The sequence below is a fragment of the Tachypleus tridentatus genome, chromosome 13 (genome assembly GCF_004210375.1).
Source record: "Tachypleus tridentatus isolate NWPU-2018 chromosome 13, ASM421037v1, whole genome shotgun sequence".
In the NCBI taxonomy this organism is placed as follows: Eukaryota; Metazoa; Arthropoda; class Merostomata; order Xiphosura; family Limulidae; genus Tachypleus; species Tachypleus tridentatus.
The window spans coordinates 51,052,478-51,062,079 of record NC_134837.1 but is presented as its reverse complement, the minus strand read 5'-3'; the positions used below and the strand labels follow the sequence as shown (position 1 = coordinate 51,062,079).

The 9,602-nt window shown below is 36.0% G+C and overlaps 2 protein-coding genes across 2 annotated transcripts in view; both read left to right on the top strand.

Moving 5' to 3' along the window:
- Positions 1 to 231: 231 nt before the first annotated feature.
- The window catches only part of LOC143236137 (uncharacterized), a 43,332-nt gene continuing 33,961 nt past the window's right edge, over positions 232 to 9,602 (top strand). The window contains exons 1-3 of the mRNA XM_076474424.1: positions 232 to 388; positions 960 to 1,058; positions 1,205 to 1,771. Coding sequence (XP_076330539.1) covers positions 377 to 388; positions 960 to 1,058; positions 1,205 to 1,771 — 678 coding nt within the window. The 5' untranslated portion in view covers positions 232 to 376. The remainder of the gene's footprint in view (positions 389 to 959; positions 1,059 to 1,204; positions 1,772 to 9,602) is intronic.
- LOC143236838 (uncharacterized) lies at positions 7,386 to 9,274 on the top strand. Its single transcript, XM_076475454.1, has 3 exons — positions 7,386 to 7,529; positions 8,101 to 8,199; positions 8,345 to 9,274. Exons 1-3 carry the CDS (start codon positions 7,518 to 7,520, stop codon positions 8,915 to 8,917), a joined length of 684 nt encoding a protein of 227 aa, XP_076331569.1. The 5' UTR covers positions 7,386 to 7,517; the 3' UTR covers positions 8,918 to 9,274.

Here is a 9,602-nt window from a genome sequence, read left to right as displayed (position 1 = left end):
GTGACTACATCCACCTAGTGAGCATTCTACGAGAGCTTTTTTAATTGCGAAAACGTGCACACTCAACGACCGACAGCCAAATAGACAGAGTTCTGTTGTTAAGTCAGGTAAAGTTAACGTTAACTTACAAACTATTATTCTGGTACACAGAATTCTGGGAAATTCAGGCAATGTTGTCATCCTTGAAGGTTTATATGCGCCTTATCGATAGAAGTTCGGGAATAAAACATAGTTTTGCCTTGTACGTTCTTTTGTCCAGTATGTGGAGTTATGTTTACTGGGTCATGGTGACGTTTTTAGTCACTATAAAAGTGGATGGAATTGGAGTGAAAATCAGTGTTAACTCAAGTTGTCCAGAGACACAAACAGCAAGAAAATGATCGCTAAGGTGAGTTAATAAGATTTAACGTAGTCGAAGGGATACATATAGAGTTAGCTATAGTGTTTCCATGAACGCAGTAATTATAGAGAACATTAATACTTGATACGTATAAATAGTCTAGTCATGTAACACATAATTAGAATGGTTTAATATAAACGCGGTTATCTCTTCAGTTTTTGTCTACCTCCACACAGAACGTATTCACTGTATTATTTAACATTGACTTAGGTGTTTTGTCAGTCACCATATAGAGAAAGGAAAATACACATTACGTTCGTCTTTCATTATGGATAGGTTTAGTTCATTAGTTGCACGTGCGTGAATTCAGTTAAGAATGTTACAGGAACATGCGTAGGAAAACATTCAGTTCTTGTTATGTTTTTTTCTTTATGAGGTGTTAAAGTAAAGATTAGTTGCATTTCATATACAAGATTTTAATTTCTAAACACTCTCGTGAAATGTCCTATTTAATGTTTAGTTAAATAAGTAGCAATTTGTGATTTTCTAAATTTAAATGTTGTATAAAAGTATTTTTCTCTAAACAAAAACAAATAACTAAAAAAATGTTCGTTTATAGATTGCCATCCTCTGTGCCCTGGTAGCCGTCGCCCATGGCGGATTGATTGCTGGACACGGTCTGGCAGGTGGCTCTAGTATCAGTTCTCGTCGTCAGGACGTAAGTATCGCCAAAAGACGTTCGTTTGTTTAAATCGTATGTAAACGTAACACAATAAAAACACTTCATGATAATTAATAAATAACACAAAATAAAAGCTGTAAATTACTTTTAGCGAAGTATTTATAAAGGAATATTTTTCATAGGACTTTGGTAACTACGCCTTCAACTACGACATTGTTGACCCACTCGGGGCCACCAATGGCCGTTGGGAGGCTGGAGACGGATACGGAAACAAACGTGGAGCCTACAGTCTGACTGACATCGACGGTCGTGCCCGCAGAGTTGAGTACGTTGCTGATGGTGCTGGTTTCCGTGCTGTGGTCAAGACCAACGAACCAGGAACCGCCGCTAGTGCTCCTGCTGCAGCTGTTGTTGCCTCCAGCCAACCTGGAGTTGTTGCTCACGGACCTGCTGTAGTGAAAACTGCCGTTGCTGCTCCTGCCATTGCCGCCCCTATTGCTGCTCCCGCCTTTGCTGCCACTCCCGCCATTGCCGCCCCTGTTGCTGCTCCTGCCTTTGCTGCTGCTCCCGCCATTGCCGCCCCTGTTGCTGCTCCTGCCTTTGCTGCTGCCCCTGCTGCTGTCGCCGCTGGTATTTACGGAGCTCCTGTTTTGGCGGCTGGAGCCTATAAAGCCCCTGCCTTTGCTGCTGGTGCCTACGGATTCCCTGCCTATGCCGGTGGTCTATACGGAGCTGGACTTTTGAAATACCACTAAATGATTATTTTTTACGTCTGATGTAAATCTGATATGCACTTATTGTCTTTCGATTATTTCCAAACTGATTTAGCTTTCGTGCTTTTTGATTCTAGCCTTAAAGCTCTTGTTATGGTTTCTATTGTCTTCTTTCTTTCTTTTTTGTATATTTTAAATATTTCGTTAAATATGCTCCATAGTAAGAAATCACACTGACAGTATTCCTTTCAGATCTGCTATGTTCAGAAAGTTTGCCTCAGGATTGCCTCTTCAATCTTCTCTAAAACCTGGACTTTTCCCAAAAAGGCATGATGTTAAATGTTACGTGTGATGTTGTATATTTGTACAGGTTATATTATAGTAATAAACTTATATAGAGAAACACAAATTTGGAGTTGTTTCTTTCTTGATGTTCAAAATTACTGTTTTTAACGCAAGTAAATTAATTATTTTTTGTACACAACAAGACAGCGAAAAGTTCAAACACCACAAAGGAAGGAAAAGTACAAAATAAGCACTAATACAAGTACCATTTTTTAGTTGCGATAGTAGAAGTTATAACTATCCATAAACCTTTGAAGTTGTTTATGGATAGGTCGAATGTGAAATTTAACCTTCAAAGATCTTGTAAATTCTGTGAGAAAATATTCATTGGTTTAACATATTATGTCATTGTGGTCTCATCTCATCAGTATACCCGTATATACAACTTTTTGTTGAAAAATTACTTCAAAATAAATCGTCAATTTAACTACTAACTTAAACTTTATCTTTGCTTTAACAATAACAATATTATAAACAATCTAAACTTTGTAACATAACACTTCGAGTTACAAATATTATGAGTGAAGGTTTTATTATTATTGATTAAGTAAAATTGTCAGATCCTCGTAACTTCAGAAGTAAAGAGAGAAAGTATAACATTTCTATGATGAATATTCCTCTAAAACAACCAAGACATTTTCTAAATATAATGTTATAATTGTCTGGTAATCTATATACATATTTAGGAAAGTGATTTTACAGTTTTTATTTATTGGAAATAATGTCGCACAGGCTTATTTTGTTGTTGTTGTTTTCATATTAGCACAAGTTTTGAAGACGATTTGGCAAGATGGCTTCAGGGCGAGTATGTAATGTCCAGCAGTATAGATGCTTATTCTTGTTCGCGGAAAGCTACTCAAAAGCTACTTGTACTAGTTATCCGTAGTTTTATAATTAAAAGGCAGAGGGAAAGCAGCTAGTCAATATTTCGCATAAGAAGCTCGGGGGATATACAAACTGGATTATAGAATTTGACCAGAAAGAAAGTGACAACGCGCACGGATCATAAAAAAACAACATAGAGTAATATTTATAACATCTTAGATTAAAAACTCCCGTGTGATAAGAAAACAGATACACGATGCTTTAAAAAGGTTTGTGTATTTGCTTTTAAACATAAAGGCCTACAATGTGTTATCTGTACTGTGTCTTCGCTGAGCCACTGGTTGTATTTAAGAAAGTAAATTAAAGTGAAAATAAAAATTCACATTTAAATAGCATGTAATAATACTTGAAAACGTATACACGACGAACTCACAAAATATACAAAAGACAGTTACTTCATGAGCTCACTTGTTTCTTTGATCTCTAAATGAGAACTCCTGGAAACTACCAACAATTACTAAAACCATTCTGAAAGTGGCTTCTCCTATGCAGTTGAAGCAACACACGCAGATAAACTTTGTTTGTGATATCCCTATCTTACCACTAAAAGTTAATTATAATGTTTATTTAACACTCATGTTGACCAACACACGAATGAGAATGCTAAGACAATCTTAACGAGAAAATAAGTGCACTACTCCTACATTTTCAACTGTGATAATGTCAGGAAATAACAGAACCAGAAAGCGAAGTATATATTCACAAAAGAGGGCGTAGTTTTTACTTAATCTGTTGATTAATAAAACATTAATAAAAATAAAGTTACTTTAGGCAACATTGTGTCACGAAATATTTATAAAACAAGTGGTTATTTTACCTCAATGAAGGTAAGGCTAATGATAAAAGACCTAAACCCATATTTTGGTTTAGAAAAGATAAACTATTGTGTAGCTTTGCACTTAAACAGAGAAAAAGCCCTCAAACATTGTACCAATAACATATTTTTGAAAGAGGTTGTTATTTCACTTTTAAACACGCGGGTATATCTGTCATTCATGGTAACTCAGTCTCCTAGAGAACTAAAAACTAGCGCCACCATATATCATAAGAAACGATTAACACTTGCAAGAACAGATCACGTTTAATATGGGGTCAATATTTCCCCAAATGTGTTGTTCAGTTTACTTACCTTTATATTACATCTTTACAAGCTTTGCCCTGGATATACCTGAACCCCTTGATAGCTGACTCGTTCATTCTAAATCGAATCATTTTTGATCATGTGAGATTTTTAACCATTATCACTAATTTCTCTTCATTAATTACAAATTTTGATAACATAAATTAAATTTAATGAAAATGTATATATAGGTAAATTTCTCCGTTTGCCTCCGAAGAAGAAAGGCCCATCTTCTAAAAGCGCTTGGTTATAGGTTTCATCAATTTGTACCAAGAATTTACGAACTTAAAAGTAAGATAGAAAGTAGATCTTTTTTAGACGATACATTTCTTGAGTTTGAGTGTTGTTTTGCCGATAAGGCTGAATACATTGTATTCAAAAGACGAGGTAAAATAGTTCATATCTAATTTAAAACACTTTCAATTTAATCTAACTTCTGCATAATAATCTGCATTTAAATCTCTCAAATGGTAACTTTCATGCTTCCAGCAAATTTTGCAACGTTTATAAAACAATGAAAAAAAGACAACCTGGCTTCTACTTTTAATCTCAGCCACTCATTGTAAAGCAAATGCTCATTAGAAAACAAACCAGTGTAGTTGAAATTTCTCTCTTTCACAACAAATTCAGCTCTCAATTAGAGCGATCGGTTCGATTCTGCGGGTCTCCGGATCGAATCTCAATTTCAAGTATGCTCGTTTTGTCAACCTTGGGATCGTTGTAATTTGATAGTCAGTGACACTAGTCGTTGGTGAAAAGATTAGCATAAGAATTGTCGACGAGAGTTCATCCAGGTGGATGAATGGTAAGAATATGAACTTACAACACTAAAATCTGGAATTCTTTTCCTCGTGGTGGAAAAAATGCAGATAATTCAATGTGTAGATTTGCACTAAGAAGAAAACAATAATTTGACAATGGGTACTGCCGACCGATTGTCTTCGCCCTAGTGTGTTAAATAAATGAAATATTGTTTCGTATTCGTTTTCTTTGTTTACCAGATATATGTACGGAATTTTAGTTAACTTTTACTTACCATATTGAAGTAAATTCAAGTATTCAGAATATGGAGTTTTTCTATGAAATCATTCAACATACAAACTATTTAAATTATTAAAAAAAAATACGAGGACTACTATATCATTCACTCGCCACATATCACTGAATTATACCGATAAGAGAAGGTTAATCGTGATGATTCGATTTATCCTAGTCCAAGATTATTCTGAGGGATAGAATCCCCCAAAACCAGTATGATTTAGTGAAAGTATTTAATCGAATGATAGTTAGATTTTCGTGTTTTTTGTAGTTTGTTTAAACAGTGTGGTGCAAATTTATTTTCCCTATTTTATAATTTAATACTTAAAGAAATTCACCGATGTAGTTTTCAGTATCTTGTAGCCCCACTCTAGAGTATTACTGTTTGAGGTAAAGCACAGATCTACACAGAGCATTATAAGTTCACGGACAAACTGCTATGTCACATGAAAGTCAGTTTTATTGGCATGTCAATAAATTTGCACGTATGTGCAATTAGTGGCTCTTAGCCTGTCTAAATGATATTCGATTTTAGTCCAAATTCGCTGTAACATGTCCACAAATACAGTGGCAATGTGATCCCTTATCCTAGTCCTTTAACTCAATGATGTATACTAGAGGTGTACGATACACGATGTCCTTAACATACCCCCAGAGAAAGAATTCTAACTAGTTATTTAACTAGTAAATTTTAGAATAGGAAAGATAATTTTGGAACAACCGGTAAATTTTGTTTCCTTAACAAGGGAAAGAAAAAATAATAACGTTATCATTTATTATATCTTAAAATCCCCTCCGCTAGTACAGTGGTAAGTCTACGGATCTAAATGGCTAAAACAAGGGGTTCGATTACCCTCGAGGGGCTCAGCAGATAGTCCGATGTGGCTTTGCTATAAGAAAACACACACACGTTAATCTTAAAATAAAATAGATATAAAACTACTGCTTTTTATGCAGATATTTATATCTTCTCTGAAATATAGAAATAGTGACATTCCGGCATTTGGAACAGAATCGTCAGTGTTTCAGACTTGAACAAAAGATCGATCCTGCATAACATCCTCTAATATTTATCATTAATGGATAGATTACGGATATTATCACATAAATTGTGTCACGTGGAAAGTTCAAGTAAAAAAAATTACTTCATTTTAACATGCATGAAGTACTTTAAAATAACAAGAAATAACATCCTTATCAGCTATGTGGTAAAGTTTCATTCAAATTCCAGTCTCATAACTAAACAATCACACCTTATCCTGTAGTATGAACTATACATCGGTGCTTTTTGTGACATTATTTCAGTATCTTGCATTAAGAGCATCAGTCTGTAGTTAGACTTCATTTAATTCTATGTTGTTCGTTTGGTTTTATTTTCTTTATAACTAAAACACACGATTAAGCTCAACTACAACCGTTAAATGATTTTCTCAGAATGTCTTTGAATATAGGGACCTCAAACCTGGTACTCTCTTTATTCGAACATCACACTCTAAAGGTGTAGGTGTGGCTATTGCATTAACAAAACAATAAGACAGAATATGTTTCGGTTTCATTGCTGCAGTTTAACAGTATGAAAAACCCAAACGATCGATAAGATTTTTAACATCAATGTCACTGCTTAACTAAACAAATGGAGAACAGCACGCATTTTTCAAACAGTCTTTATTAACTAAATTTCCCGTATGATTAAGTTAAAACCATGTATATGTGTATGTTTCCTCATTACAAAGCCACATCGGGCTATATGCTAAGCCCACCGAGGAATATCGAGCCCCTAATTTTAGCGTTGTAAATCCGGAGACATACCGCTGTACTAGCGAGGAGCTAGATTAAAACTATAAACCCACATAAGTTTTCATTGTTACCGTTATCGATTTTCTTACGCTCAGGGTGAGTTTCAATATTTGAATCTTAACAGTGTGGAAAGTTACCTGTTTGTTTGTACTAACATCACTCGGTCAGACATAACTTTAGTATCACCAAAACAACTAGGACTGAGAGGCTGAAAAATTACATGTCACTACATCCACCTAGTGAGCATTCTACGAGAGCTTTTTTAATTGCGAAAACGTGCACACGCAACGACCGACAGCCAAATAGACAGAGTTCTGTTGTTAAGTCAGGTAAAGTTAACGTTAACTTACAAACTATTATTCTGGTACACAGAATTCTGGGAAATTCAGGCAATGTTGTCATCCTTGAAGGTTTATATGCGCCTTATCGATAGAAGTTCGGGAATAAAACATAGTTTTGCCTTGTACGTTCTTTTGTCCAGTATGTGGAGTTATGTTTACTGGGTCATGGTGACGTTTTAGTCACTATAAAAGTGGATGGAATTGGAGTGAAAATCAGTGTTAACTCAAGTTGTCCAGAGACACAAACAGCAAGAAAATGATCGCTAAGGTGAGTTAATAAGATTTAACGTAGTCGAAGGGATACATATAGAGTTAGCTATAGTGTTTCCATGAACGCAGTAATTATAGAGAACATTAATACTTGATACGTATAAATAGTCTAGTCATGTAACACATAATTAGAATGGTTTAATATAAACGTGGTTCTCTCTTCAGTTTTTGTCTACCTCCACACAGAACGTATGCACTGTATTATTTAACATTGACTTTGGTGTTTTGTCAGTCACCATGTAGAGAAAGGAAAATACACATTACGTTCGTCTTTCATTATGGATAGGTTTAGTTCATTAGTTGCACGTGCGTGAATTCAGTTAAGAATGTTACAGGAACATGCGTAGGAAAACATTCAGTTCTTGTTATGTTTTTTTCTTTATGAGGTGTTAAAGTAAAGATTAGTTGCATTTCATATACAAGATTTTAATTTCTAAACACTCTCGTGAAATGTCCTATTTAATGTTTAGTTAAAGAAGTAGCAATCTGTGATTTTCTAAATTTAAATGTTGTATAAAAGGAATTTTCTCTAAACAAAAACAAATAACTAAAAAAATGTTCGTTTATAGATTGCCATCCTCTGTGCCCTGGTAGCCGTCGCCCATGGCGGATTGATTGCTGGACACGGTCTGGCAGGTGGCTCTAGTATCAGTTCTCGTCGTCAGGACGTAAGTATCACCAAAAGACGTTCGTTTGTTTAAATCGTATGTAAACGTAACACAATAAAAACACTTCATGATAATTAATAAATAACACAAAATAAAAGCTGTAAATTACTTTCATCGAAGTATTTATAAAGGAATATTTTCATAGGACTTTGGTAACTACGCCTTCAACTACGACATTGTTGACCCACTCGGGGCCACCAATGGCCGTTGGGAGGCTGGAGACGGATACGGAAACAAACGTGGAGCCTACAGTCTGACTGACATCGACGGTCGTGCCCGCAGAGTTGAGTACGTTGCTGATGGTGCCGGTTTCCGTGCTGTGGTCAAGACCAACGAACCAGGAACCGCCGCTAGTGCTCCTGCTGCAGCTGTTGTTGCCTCCAGCCAACCTGGAGTTGTTGCTCACGGACCTGCTGTAGTGAAAACTGCCGTTGCTGCTCCTGCCATTGCCGCCCCTATTGCTGCTCCCGCCTTTGCTGCCACTCCCGCCATTGCCGCCCCTGTTGCTGCTCCTGCCTTTGCTGCTGCTCCCGCCATTGCCGCCCCTGTTGCTGCTCCTGCCTTTGCTGCTGCCCCTGCTGCTGTCGCCGCTGGTATTTACGGAGCTCCTGTTTTGGCGGCTGGAGCCTATAAAGCCCCTGCCTTTGCTGCTGGTGCCTACGGATTCCCCGCCTATGCCGGTGGTCTATACGGAGCTGGACTTTTGAAATACCACTAAATGATTATTTTTTACGTCTGATGTAAATCTGATATGCACTTATTATATTTCGATTATTTCCAAACTGATTTAGCTTTCGTGCTTTTGATTCTAGCCTTAAAGCTCTTGTTATGGTTTCTATTGTCTTCTTTCTTTCTTTTTTGTATATTTTAAATATTTCGTTAAATATGCTCCATAGTAAGAAATCACACTAACAGTATTCCTTTCAGATCTGCTATGTTCAGAAAGTTTGCCTCAGGATTGCCTCTTCAATCTTCTCTAAAGCCTGGACTTTTCCCAAAAAGGCATGGTGTTGAATGTTACGTGTGATGATGTATATTTGTACAGGTTATATTATTGTAATAAACGTATATCGAGAAACACAAATTTGGAGTTGTTTCTTTCTTCATGTTCAAAATTACTGTTTTTAACGCAAGTAAATTAATTATTTTTTGTACACAACAAGACAGCGAAAAGTTCAAACACCACAAAGGAAGGAAAAGTACAAAATAAGCACTAATACAAGTACCATTTTTTAGTTGCGATAGTAGAAGTTATAACTATCCATAAACCTTTGAAGTTGTTTATGGATAGGTCGAATGTGAAATTTAACCTTCAAAGATCTTGTAAATTCTGTGAGAAAATATTCATTGGTTTAACATATTATGTCATTGTGGTCTCATCTCATCAGTATACCCGTATATAC

Excerpts from the sequence above, each read along its gene's own strand:
- LOC143236838 (XM_076475454.1), top strand. Across the intron at positions 8,200-8,344 it reads TCAGTTCTCGTCGTCAGGAC|GACTTTGGTAACTACGCCTT; the intron begins GTAAGTATCACC and ends ATATTTTCATAG.